At 39.2% G+C, this 9,615-nt stretch overlaps 1 protein-coding gene across 1 annotated transcript; it reads left to right on the plus strand.

The window, feature by feature from the left end:
• The first annotated feature begins 1,442 nt into the window (after positions 1-1,442).
• Positions 1,443-8,712, plus strand: glod5 (glyoxalase domain containing 5). The gene is made up of 4 exons (XM_072595057.1): positions 1,443-1,575; positions 2,479-2,622; positions 7,252-7,407; positions 8,155-8,712. Exons 1-4 carry the CDS (start codon positions 1,516-1,518, stop codon positions 8,281-8,283), a joined length of 489 nt encoding a protein of 162 aa, XP_072451158.1. The 5' UTR covers positions 1,443-1,515; the 3' UTR covers positions 8,284-8,712.
• Positions 8,713-9,615: the final 903 nt, after the last annotated feature.

Below are 9,615 nucleotides of genomic sequence, written 5' to 3' on the forward strand. Positions count from 1 at the left end.
ACCTGACCTGCACATCTTTGGACTGTGGGAGGAAACCGGAGCACCCGGAGGAAACCCACGCAGACACGGGGAGAACGTGCAAACTCCACACAGTCAGTCGCCTGAGGCGGGAATTGAACCCGGGTCTCTGGCGCTGTGAGGCAGCAGTGCTAACCACTGTGCCACCCTGCCGCCCACTTTGATGGAGGAGATTCTGAGACAAGAATCTACATGCATTTGGAAAGGCAACGACTGATTTGGGATGATCAGCATGGCTTTTTGTGTGTGTATCACAAATGTGATTGAATATTTTGAAGAGGTGATCAGGAAGATAGATGCAGGCTGAGCGATAAAATTGTCTACGTGGATTTTAGCAAAGTCTTTGACAAAGTACCAAATGGTAGCCTGGCTGGTAAGGTTAAATCACATGGGATCCAGGAAGAGCCAGCCAATTGGATACAAAATGGCTTGCCTGTAAGGTGGTGGTATAGGATAGTTGTTCTGACTGGAAGGCTGTGACCAGCTGTCTCCTGCAAGGATTGGTGCAGGGTTCACTGTTGTTTTTCAGTTGTATAAACAAATTGGATGAAAATGTAGGAGGCATGGTTAGTAAGTTTGCTGATGACACCAAAATTGATGGTACAGTGGACAGTGAAGAAGGTTATCTTCAAGTACAATAGGATTTTGATCGACTAGGTCAGTGGGCCAAGGAAGGCAAATGGAGTTTAATTCAGACAAATGTGAGGTGTTACATTTTGGTAAGACAAGCCAGGACAGGAATTACACAGTTAATGTTAGGTCCTGGAGAGTGTTGTCAAACAGAGAGCGTTGGGATGCAGGCACATTGTTCTTTGAAAGTGGCATCACCAAGCATGAGGGATAAGGCATATGGCATGCTGCCATCACTGGCCAGTGCATTCAGTACAGGAGTTGGGACATCATGTTAACAACTGTGCAGGATATTGCTAAGGCCACATTTGGAGTAGTACATGCAAATTCTAGTCACCCTGCTATAGAAAGGATGTTATTAACCTGGAAAAGGTGCAAAGAAATGGCTTATAAACATGTTATCCAGAACTGGAATATTTGAGTTATAAGGCTGGGACATCCCCTCCCCCCCTCCCGGTGAGTCGAGGCTGAGGGGTGACCTTATAAAGGTTTATATGATCCAGTCATTTACGTCAGGCTATCAAAGACCAAAAATAGAATTTGTTTTGTTTAGGCTAATTCTGAGCTTCCCTTAATTTCGTTTATTTAAAGTGCTCTAATTGTGTGGGTCCGGTACGACTGATGGAACAAAGGGGTTTGTGAAGGAGTAAGGCTTACTGTTATAATTGACGAAACAAAGAGATTTGTGAAAGTCTCATTCACACCAGTAACTGAAATGTTTTCCTTGACTGCTCTGTTCAGCACGAAGGTGGCGAAATGAAAGGTGCACCTCTGTACTTCGCACTGCCCAAAGCAGACTACACTTGAGAGGAAGTGTAGTCAGTTCCACTTCAGGAAGTAGCTGCAAGTTCCAGTACTTTAAGCAACATGGCGCTTTTAAAGAGTTTGCTTTTTACAGGCTACCGTTGTCGTGGTGTTTACCGGCAGGTAAATTCATTTCACCTTTATACTAAACAAATCATGGGGCATAAAGGAATTATATTCTTGTCCGTGTGCTTTTCCCGAGCTCTTCACAACTGATGTTCGTCTCCGGAACAACGCAGTGTCGGCAGCAGAATAATCTGACCCTAGATTGAGTGTCCGTCAGTGGCTATCCAAGTCTAATGCCAAGTTTGGAAGTGGGTTGGGAGGGAGTCTGGGCAGCACACATTCTAGTTATAGAAACAAAGAAGCAACGTTAATTCTTTATAACTCACTAGCTAGAGGATTGGGCAATTATAGGTGTCATATTACAGTAATAGGAAAGCTGTCAAGGACTTAAAGAAGGTGCAGAGGTGATTTAACAGATAGCAGAGATTTGAAAGGGAGAATGATTGGAAGAGTTTGAAGAATAGACGTCTGAATCACATGAAGAGTTTTGATGGAGTAAATAAAGAGAAACGTTTTCCAATGACAAGAAAGTTGTCTCATCTTTAAAAATTCCTTTGACATAAATTGTACAATATAGAATAGTTTTTTTCTTCACTAGGAGCAGAAATCCATCTGCAGTTGTTAGTGCACGTTTTCAGGAAAGCGTTTAATTAGATGATGTTTCATTGTTTTAGCGTTGTTTCATTGTCAGATAGTGAGGTCTATAATGAACTTGCAAAATTCACACTGGGATTCAAAACTTGGTTCCCTGCTTCATAGCTACTGTCTCCCTTAACAAGCTTGGGCACAGGAATTCTGAAAGTAGAATAATTCTTTAGAGTACATTGTTGCAAAGGTATTTATACTAATTGATTGTCGTGACTGTACATATTCTCTGTACTTAATATGGGAAATGGCATACTGAAGTGATGCTTTACTATAATTTTCTACATTTCTTTTCAATGTTCATGTCCTGTGTAGAGTTTGATTCAGTTCAGATTGAAGAATACTTCCTCGCCAATCCAGATCGCAGGATTGGATCACCTTGTTCTGACTGTGAAAAGCATTGAAGATACTGTAGCATTCTACTCCCAAACTTTAGGCATGGAAGTTACCACTTTTAAGGTAAAGCTATATTTATACAATTATTGAAGGTTTAAGGCATAGAAAAAGGCCATTTGACTGATTTTGTCTGCACTGGCTGTAAAATAAGACACTCAGTGTCGTCAAACTTTTCAGAATTTGATGTACAGCCCTATATACTACAGCATTTGAGGTACGTTTTGAGACATCTCTTAAATGAGCCAAGGGTTTCTACCCCATTACCCTCTTAGGGACTGAATTCCAAACCTCTATCACTGTCTGTGTGACACATTATTTTTTGCTCCTCCCTGCTCTAATGTTTTGACTAATTAGTTTAAATTTAGACCTCTAGTTACTGATGGATTTACTAAAGTAACTAAGCCCTCCCCTCCATTGTGTCCAGGTCAACCTTATACATTGAAATCAAATCTGTCCTCAGCCTCCTCTTTTCCAAGGCAAAGAAATGCAGTCTATATAATCTTTCTGCATAGCTACAGTGTTTCAGTCCTGACAAAAACCTTCTAAATGTCCTCTGTTCCTTCTCAAGTGCAAAGACATCCTTCCTATAATGAGGTGACCTGCACACAGTTCAAGCTCTGGCCTAACTAATAATTCATTCAGAGTTGAGAGTGTGGTGCTGGAAAAGCACAGCAGGTCAAGCAACATCCAAGGAGTAGGACAATTGACATTTTGGGCATAAGCCCTTCAACAGGAATGAGCCTCATTGCTGCTTCTTGGATGCTGCCTCTCCTGCTGTGCTTTTCCAGCACCACACTCTCACACCTGATCTCCAGCATCTGCAGTCCTCACATTCTCCTAATGATTCATTCAGTTCTAGCACATCCTCTGTGATCTTATATTCTATGTCTTGGTCACAAAAGGAAATAATTGCATATGTCTGCTTCATATTGAGGTGGTTTACGTCCTTTCGCAAATGCTAAACTCACATTTAAATCAGTTCAAAAATTCAAATACATCCAGAATTGAAAACTTTTTCCATATTTAAGGGAGATTTTTCCAACAGTGTTCACTCAGTCCTTTGAAAATGTATTGTATTTGTTAATACAAGATGGAATAACTACATTATCAAGAAATCATGGGTCTACGAATGTAGAATTCATTTGGATAGAGTTTTAAAAAAAGACACCAGTGGAAGTAGTCTGTTGGTCTCCATTTCCCCAACAGTAGCTGTGCAGTAGGACAGAGAATAGTTCATGAGATAATGAGAGCATATAAAAAAGGCAATCATCCGTGACTTTAATCTTCATGTAGATTGAGATAATCATGCAGAAAAATCAATGTATTTGAGACAGTTTCCTAGAATTGGGTTGTGGATTCAACCAGGGATCAGGCTATTCTTGATCTCTTCATGTATAATGAGGCAGGTTTAATAAATTATCTCAGATTAAAATACCCGAAGAAACAATGGTTGTAAAATGACAGGATTTAGCATTCAGTTTGAGCGTGACAACCTAGTGACAGAAATGACTGTACTAAACTGAAATAATGATATATAGAGGAATAAGGATAGGGTTGGCTGGAAGAGACTGCCAAAGGATTGAGCACAAAGGACAGTTCAGAAAAAATGGCAGACAATGAAGAAAATAGTTCAAAGTCCTACTCCTCGTGTTTGCCACATACAATTGTGAATGATGGTGGACAGTTAAACAATTTAGTGGAAGAGATTCCACACCATCAATGATAGGGGGGTCTATCACATTGGTGTAAAATATAAGGATAAAGCAATCACAATAATCTGCAGCTAGAAATGCTGAGTGATTGATTCATCTCAGCCTCCTCCAGTGGTCCCCAACATCGCAGGTGCTAGCCTTCTGCCAATCTGGTTCACTCCGCTCAAAATGAAGAAACAATTGGAGATTTTGGGTACTGAAAAAGCTATGGCCTCTGACAATATTCCGGCAGTAATACTGAAGATTTGTGCTCAGGAACCTGCTACACTCCTAGCTAATCTGTTTCAGTACATCTACAACAGTGACATCTATCCAGCAAGGTGGAAAATTGCCCAGCTAGTCCTGTAGGCAGGACAAATCCAATTCAACCAATTACTGTCCCATCAATCTACCTTCAATCATCAGTAAAGTGATGGAAGGTGTCATTAACAGTGCTATCAAGCAGCTTTTGCTCAGCAATAACCTGTTCATGATGCCCAGTCTGGGTTCCACCAGGACCACTCAGCTCCTGATCTCATTACAGCATTTGTTCAAACATGGACAAAGAAACGGAATTCCAGAGGTGAGATGAGAGTGGCAGTCCCTGACAATAAGGCTGCCTTTGACCAGGTGTGGCATTAAAGATCCCAGGCAAAACTGGAGTCAGTGGAAATTAGGGGAGCACTTACTTCTGGTTAGAGTCATACCTGTAAATAGGAAGATAGCTGTTGTTTTTGGAGGTCAGTCATTTCAGTTCGGGGACATCTTTGCAGGAGTTCCTCAGAGTAGTGTCCTCAGCCCAACCATCTTCAGCTGTCTCATCAATAACCTTCCCTCCATCATAAGGTCAGAGGTGGGGATGTTCACTGATGACTTCACAGTATCCACCACCATTCACAAATCCTCAAATACTGAAGCAGTCCATGCCCAAATGAAGCAAGACCTGGACAATATCCAGGCTTGAAATGATACGTGTTGAGTAATATTCACATCACAGAAATGTCAGGCAATGACCATCTTCAACAAGAGACATTTTATCACCACCCCTTAACATTCAATAGCATTGCAATCACTGAATCCATCACTGTCAACATCCTCAGGATTACCATTGACCAAACTGAACTGGACTAGCTATATAAATACAGTGGCTACAAGAGCAGGTAGGAATGTGCAGAAAGTAACTCTCCGCCTGACTCCCCAAAGTCTGTCTACCATCTACAAGGCATAATTCAGGAGCATGGAATACCCCCAACTTGTCCAGATGAGTGTCACTCCAACAACATCCAAGAATCTTGATACCTTCCAGGACAAAGCAGCATGTTTGATTACCACTATATCCACAAATATTCTGTCAACCTATCACCAACGCTCAATAGCAAAAATCCCCTCCAAGCCACTCACCATCCTGACTTGGAAATATATCACCATTCCTTCACTGTCTCTGGGTCAAAATCCTTGAATTCCTTCCCTAATGGCATTATGGGTCAACCTACACCACCTGGACAGCAGTGGTTCACGAAGGCAGTTCACCATCATCTTCTCAAGGGTAACTGGGGAAGGGCAATCAATGCTGGCCAGCCAGAGATGGCCACATCCCACAAGTGATTAAAACTAAAATCATGCTCTGTAAGTTGTAATTAAAATGGAACAATCAAAAGTTCACCTGCCTTTGAAAAAACTGGCAAAGTAACTTTCCTCACCCAGCATTATGGGATGATTGCCATATGTTTGCATTGTTCCATCATACTAAAAATCATGGTTCTTGTCCTCATCTTCCTCCTCATAATTGTGCTACAACTTCTTTAGTATCCATTGCGACCGTCTTTGCCAGCTCCAGTTGTGCAGAAAACCAACATCCCAGGATCATGTGATTCATTCTGTGTGGAGAGTACAGCAAAGCCTTCCTCTTCCAGACCAATCCAAATATTAGAAACCTCATCTTCCGAAGCTTATTGTCTGCTTCACAGTGATTCCAGTGGAAGAGTAAACTGCATTGCATCTTGAGTTTGCCACAGTAAGAAAGTTGTGTACAGGTCGTTTAGGTGTAATGCGTGTTTTGTCAACACAATCAACGAATTGTGAATGCTGTTTGGAAAACACAAACTTTCTAATGAATTAATGTAGCGATTTTCTATAGTGATCTTCTGCAGCACAATTTTCTATAGCATTTTTCCATAGCGCGTTTTTCCACACTGCCTGGTTGCGGAGGAATGCAACTGCTGTGTTATAGCAGAATGACCTATAATTAATGACTTCCTGAATTGGAAGTGTCCCAGTAATTATCCTTGTAAGGCAGGCCTTACAAGGCGCTATGGAAAAATGCTATAGAAAATTGTGCTGCAGAAGGCTTTTGGCAACTGTTGCAGGTTGCTACCAGTACTAGGTTTGCTTGTGAAATTGCTCATCCTTCATTTTGCTGCATCTTTGTAGTACCACAGTCACAACAACAATAACCCCTGCTGTGGATCCATTGGCCATAGTGTCATTAACCTTGTGTGCGGAATAACAGAAACTGACGGGAATTTTAATAATGTGAGCAATCAGCCAGGAAAGGCAGTGTTGCGTATAAGACCATGCTGTTGAATATTTACATGTCCAGGTGAGAGGAAATCAGTTGTGTCCTGGTGCAGCCGACAAGAATATATTTGTGAATTATAGCCAATAGGTCACGGTTTTAAGATCATCTATGATTACTTCTGCTTCACAGAGATGACTATACTCAATCTGTAATGACTAATGATATGTCAAAAGTGCATATGACTAGGATTTGTATCCCACAAATTAGCAAAACACTGTAGATGCTGGAAGTCTAAACTAAAAAACAATGCTGGAGAAACTCAACTGTTCTGGAAACATCTGTGGAGAGAGAAACAGAATTACTGTTTCCAGTCTAACGACTCTTCTTCTGAACGAGTTCACTGAACCATTGACACCTTTGCTGAAAAAAATGTTTTCAATATTGCTAATAAATGTTTTTATGATGGTGGATCTCTTAAAACAGGGCAACCGCAAAGCACTTTCCTTTGGGAATCAGAAATTCAATCTGCACGAAGTTGGGAAAGAATTTGAGCCCAAGGCACACAAGCCAACAGCAGGATCCATAGATGTCTGTTTGATCACAAAAACACCAGTCAATAAAGTAATTGAGCATCTTAAGGTTAGTCAAACAATATTCAATGTGAATAAAGCAAACTGTTTTTACATAGGAGAACTTGATCATTGAAAATGTCTAGGAGATGCTTTAAAATTTTGAATTACTGTATTATATATTTCCCTTTACCAAGAGCTACAGTTCATACATTTAATGTCTTTATAATGTATTGTCTGGGGATTCTAAAATTGCAAAGCAAACAACAAATCTCTGTTTTGAATGAGAGCTTTTTTTTTGTTTGTTAACACCTGTCTGTATGCTTGTTAACAAAGTTCTTAATGAAGGGTTGGCTGTAGGAAACGAAGCATCAGAAATGAAATTGCACTCCGAATTTATTTGAAACATTGTTCTGCTTTCTGCATAATAACATTATGAATAACCCAGTGTAAAATTCATCATTTTACTGGTCTGCCACTGTGGAAACGTCTCATTATGAAAATCATGTGATAATGAAATATTTCAGAGACCCAATACAAGCAGGAATTCTGGGTAATTTTAATCCAGCATCATTAAGTTTTGTTTTGGAAACTTTTTTAATATACTTCCCTAGTTGTAATTTTACAAGATTAAGCCTGTTTCCATTATTCTCACTTCTGCTTGTCATTTATCAAATTGAATTCAAGTTTAAGGAAAGTGAGATGTAAATTTATTTAATGAGCAAATTAGATAATGATTTTCCAAGCTTGGTATTGTTTTAAAATGCTTTATGAAGATAATTATGACTCCCAGTGATTTTTGATATTTTGTTAACAGACATGTGGTGTTCACATTGAAGAAGGTCCTATTGAACGAACTGGTGCTGTGGGTCCTATCACTTCAGTTTACTTCAGAGATCCAGACAATAATTTGATTGAAGTTTCCAATTACCTTTCTGACCAATAGTGAACACAGCAGCAAGTAGAATCCAAATCTATATTAAAATGGAAAGTACAAAGATGATTTACAAGGATTGATCTGTTATTGTACCTTTAATATAATTAGTACTATACTGTTAAAGCTACTACTGTAAACATCCAGTGAGATAACACAGGCATCGAAGCTCAGTGCATCAACATAATGTACAGTTTGAACTTTTAGTTGGATAAAAGTAGATAACTTTGGAAGTTGGGCAATCAGTATTCGAGCATTGTTATATTTTTCAGTACAAAGCATAAAATATTATCACAGCTACTGAACAGAAAACTTAGCATTGTTAAATATATGCACAATCACTAAAAAATATGATACATTGAAAATTTACATAGTAATTAAGAAGTTTTTGCAAACTATTTAAAAAGAATGTGTGATCTTGCAATAAAATCACTAAATGTACTGCCTAGCACAAGAGGTTTTTGTGCCAGTTCCTTGCTTCTGAAATTTAAATATGATCAATTTATGTGATATGAATTTTCCAAAAGAATGATTGGTTTGGGAAATTGGAATGTTCACACATTGTTGGAATAGTATAATCTATTTCCGTATGGGAGGGTGTTCAGTTCACTAGATTATTTGCCAAAGAGCAGCAATGACTCACCACTTGGCCTGAAGATTTGTTGGATGAGGAGAAGAAAACCAAATATATGTGCAATTGATATTCAATGTGGAGGAATGTTTAATCATCAGCTGAGAGAGGGTGATAGTTGAGGATCTGTCGGAGGTTTCATTGCTCACGTTTGGGTTGATGCATGAATCAGAACAAATGTGATTTGAACTCACGAGCTTTTAATTCAGAGAAGAGCACACTACAAAATGAGCCACAGCAACCACCCATGACTTTGAATCTGTCGGGCTTCAATAATGCCTGGGCAGATTAATGTTAATCAGCATTATTTGTCGCAAAGAAAGGAATATGGCAAAAAGATAACTTATGGTCATAAAAATATTAACTTCCTATTAAAGGAGAAGAAAATGAGCAAAAGGAAATAGTTGTGATTATTAGAAATCAGATTCTTTTAAAACATGCTGAAAATATTCAGCAGAGAGAGCAGGTAATGGAACAGACACCTCCAAAGACCCAATCAACTATTTGAGGAAATGGGAAGACATTTTGGAAGCTCTGGAGGCATTATTAGATAAATGTGACAGACAAAGATTCTAGGAGGGTGGAATAGATTTCTTCTTGACATTAGATGGAAGGAAGTGTAATTAAGATTAATATTTGAGTTGTAACTGTTAGTATACAATTAAGTTCTAGAAATGGGGATAGAAATATCATGAGAGGAAGGAAAATAATTG

This window comes from Chiloscyllium punctatum, chromosome 25, assembly GCF_047496795.1.
Source record: "Chiloscyllium punctatum isolate Juve2018m chromosome 25, sChiPun1.3, whole genome shotgun sequence".
In the NCBI taxonomy this organism is placed as follows: Eukaryota; Metazoa; Chordata; class Chondrichthyes; order Orectolobiformes; family Hemiscylliidae; genus Chiloscyllium; species Chiloscyllium punctatum.

Bases quoted from the DNA above. Each gene is read 5' to 3' on its own strand.
- glod5 (XM_072595057.1), top strand. From the start codon at position 1,516: ATGGCGCTTTTAAAGAGTTTGCTTTTTACAGGCTACCGTTGTCGTGGT. The intron at 1,576-2,478 runs GTAAATTCATTT...TGTCCTGTGTAG, and splicing joins GTCGTGGTGTTTACCGGCAG to AGTTTGATTCAGTTCAGATT. The intron at 2,623-7,251 runs GTAAAGCTATAT...CTCTTAAAACAG, and splicing joins TGGAAGTTACCACTTTTAAG to GGCAACCGCAAAGCACTTTC.